General features: G+C 41.5%; 1 protein-coding gene across 1 annotated transcript; it reads right to left on the bottom strand.

The window, feature by feature from the left end:
* LOC107627575 lies at positions 1498-2697 on the bottom strand. Its single transcript, XM_016330409.1, has one exon. The coding sequence runs from the start codon at positions 2695-2697 to the stop codon at positions 1498-1500; it is 1200 nt and encodes a 399-aa protein (XP_016185895.1).

Genomic DNA, 2945 nt, shown 5'->3' with positions numbered 1-2945 from the left:
GGTTGTTTCCTGAAGACAAGAACACACATGCTTAGTGATAGAGTACAAAACTACCAACTATGAGGAAGCCAAAATATAAAGGCAGATACCTGTTATGTCTGGATTGGGACAATGTCTCCTATTGTGTCCATATTGGCCACAGTTGCTGCAGGTAACTGATGTTCCACTCCTTCTTAGTTTTGTTTGTGATCTATCCTCATCGTGCTCTCTAATTCTTACTCTCCTAGGTCTTCCAGGCTTGATTCTGAAAATTGGAGGTCTAATTGTCTCAAGTTCGACCTTTGGCCACATATTTTCACCATTAATTGGATTGAGTGTTGTCCCATAGCATGCCATATATGCTGCTGGTGTGTAATAGTTACTGCAGTAGTCCTCAGGGTTGTCTCCTTTCATGAATATTGCAGAACAAGCATGCATACAAGGCATGCCAGCCAGCCCCCAGAACCTACAACTATATGAACCAGCCAGTAAATCTACAACAAACCTCTCTTGAATTATCCTATTTTTATGTGAAACCTCATACTTTAAATCCCCAGCCCACCTAGGTTGCCATTCCATGGACCTTCTACATATGATGTCTAACCTCTTTCTAGGCTTAGGCAGTATTTTTCCCATGAACTTAGCTCCCTTTTTCTTCTTCTCAGCAAACCTCCCCATCCAATAACATCTAATCCATTCAAACATGGTTAAAATGGGCTTGTCGCGAGCTTCCAGAATTCGTCCATTAAAAGCCTCAGATATGTTGTTCATTAGCATATCACTCTTGGCATATGGAGTGAAGTGAGATTTAGTCCATACCTTAGGATCCAGGGCTGCCAACTTGTCATAACACTATTTACCTCTTTCAAACGATCCATCTTTCTATTCCACTCCTCCACATAAGTTGCTTTAGCAGTAGAAAGTATCAAGTCCCTTAAAACTGTACCCCACCAAAAGCCTTCTTACAGTTGGCATAGAGATGTCGAAGGCAAAACCGATGCTCCACTCCCGGAAGCAATTCATGGAATACTTGAAGCAGCCCCTGCCAAGTGATCAATGGTCAGCTAAAGTCAGATTGAAATTCACAGAAAATTATAAAACTGAGTTCATAAAAAACTACAATTAATATCTTGCCTTTTGCTGGTCTGACATAAAGACCCATTTCTTATTTGTCAACTCTCCAATGTCCTGAAGTAGCAAGTCCAAGAACCAAGCCCATGAATCTTTAGTCTCTGCCTCTACTGCTGCAACTGCTAGGGGAAAATAGTTATCATTAGGATCTCTACCCACAGCAACCAACAATTGTTGTCCATGATCACCCTTCAGATGGCAACCATCAAGTCCAATAATAGGCCTACAAGCAGCCAGGAATCCTTTCTTCACAGCATCGAGACACATGTACATTCGTACAAACCTTGGTAGGATTGTTGGACAGGGTCTATCCAACTTCAGCTTCAATGTCGATCCTGGGTTTGCTCTTAAGACCTCTGCACAATAGTCTCTGATCCTCCCATATTGCTACACTGCCTTCCCATGCACCACTTCCCTTGCCTTTCTTCTTGCCCAGTAAGCTTTCCACACAGATATATTTGCCATGTATTTTTCTTGAATAGTTTGAATTACAGTCCCCAGCTTCATATCTTCTCCTCTACTTATGTTATTAGTAATTTTTTTAGCAATCCAATTGCTGGACGCAAGACGGCCACTGTAGTTCCTCCCACAAGTGTGCTTACTCTTCAATGTCTTCAGCCTAACACATCCAGATTTTCCTACTTTACTTGCAAATGCCATCCATGGACACTCTCCGCCTAAACCCTTGCATTTGACTCTGCATCTAACCTGATCGTTCTTGACATATCTAATGTCCCTCCCATTCAACAATGCATATTCCTTAATAGCCTCCTTAAACTCAGCAATAGATTTAAACTCAGTCCCCAGCCGAAACTCATAATCAACACTCATGTCAGCTTCATTATATCTAGGATACCTCTTTTTTCTTACGGGCTCATCAGAATCTCCATCATAGCTGTCCAATGACTCTGTATCATAACCCGAAGAAATATCACCAACATCAATTTCTGTTCCATCTTCAGTAACCCCTCCTGTGTTATTTTCAACACCAACTCCCACATCAACATTATTATCATCTGTTCCTAATGAGCCACTGTTACCTCCGAAGGCATTTGGATGCTGACCTTGTTGGTTTTCTTCTTCAACATTAAAGCCAAAATGATCCTCATGATCACCATCGTCAGCACTGTCATCAAATCTGTTATCTTCACTTGAAGACTCTGACTGACTTACCACTTCTACTTCAACTAAATCATTAGCACTGTACTCACCATCAGAGGGTATATAGTCCTCATCATTTGAGGTTATCTCAACCCCATTTCCTTGTCTACATCCACTAACCGCATACACATGGCAGTGTTTAATCTCTTGTTCCACTACATACTTACCCATTCTCATTGCATCTCCATCAGACTTCAACTCCCTAAGACCATCCTTCAATGCAACTCCAGGTCCGTTCCACCAGATTTTAGCATTGCCTGTGTATCCAACTTCTTTCAGCGCTGCAACAATTTCTTTTAACGACCACTCATCTAACTCAAACTGCAACCCTTCCACTACCATCCCACCAAGGTATTCTTTCCTTCCGTTCCTGCTAACCATCTGACCACCATGGTAGAGATCGAGAGTAAACACAGAATCTCTCATCACTACCAAAAAAAATAAAAAAAATAGATTCATTAGAGAAACCCTAACTACATTAGATACTCTAACATCCACTGAAAAAAAAAAAGAACCAAATCAAACCATAACATATAACTCACACCTGTGAAGGGACTGGGGGTTATGAACCCTTACCTGATTTAGTGTTGCTCTCTTGCACACTTCACTCTTCAGCTGCCAACAATGTCAACCATAAAGCAACTCCACACAGTCCGAACCACACTCGACGATCA

This window comes from Arachis ipaensis, chromosome B02 (genome assembly GCF_000816755.2).
Source record: "Arachis ipaensis cultivar K30076 chromosome B02, Araip1.1, whole genome shotgun sequence".
In the NCBI taxonomy this organism is placed as follows: Eukaryota; Viridiplantae; Streptophyta; class Magnoliopsida; order Fabales; family Fabaceae; genus Arachis; species Arachis ipaensis.
This window is presented reverse-complemented; position numbering and strand designations above follow the sequence as displayed.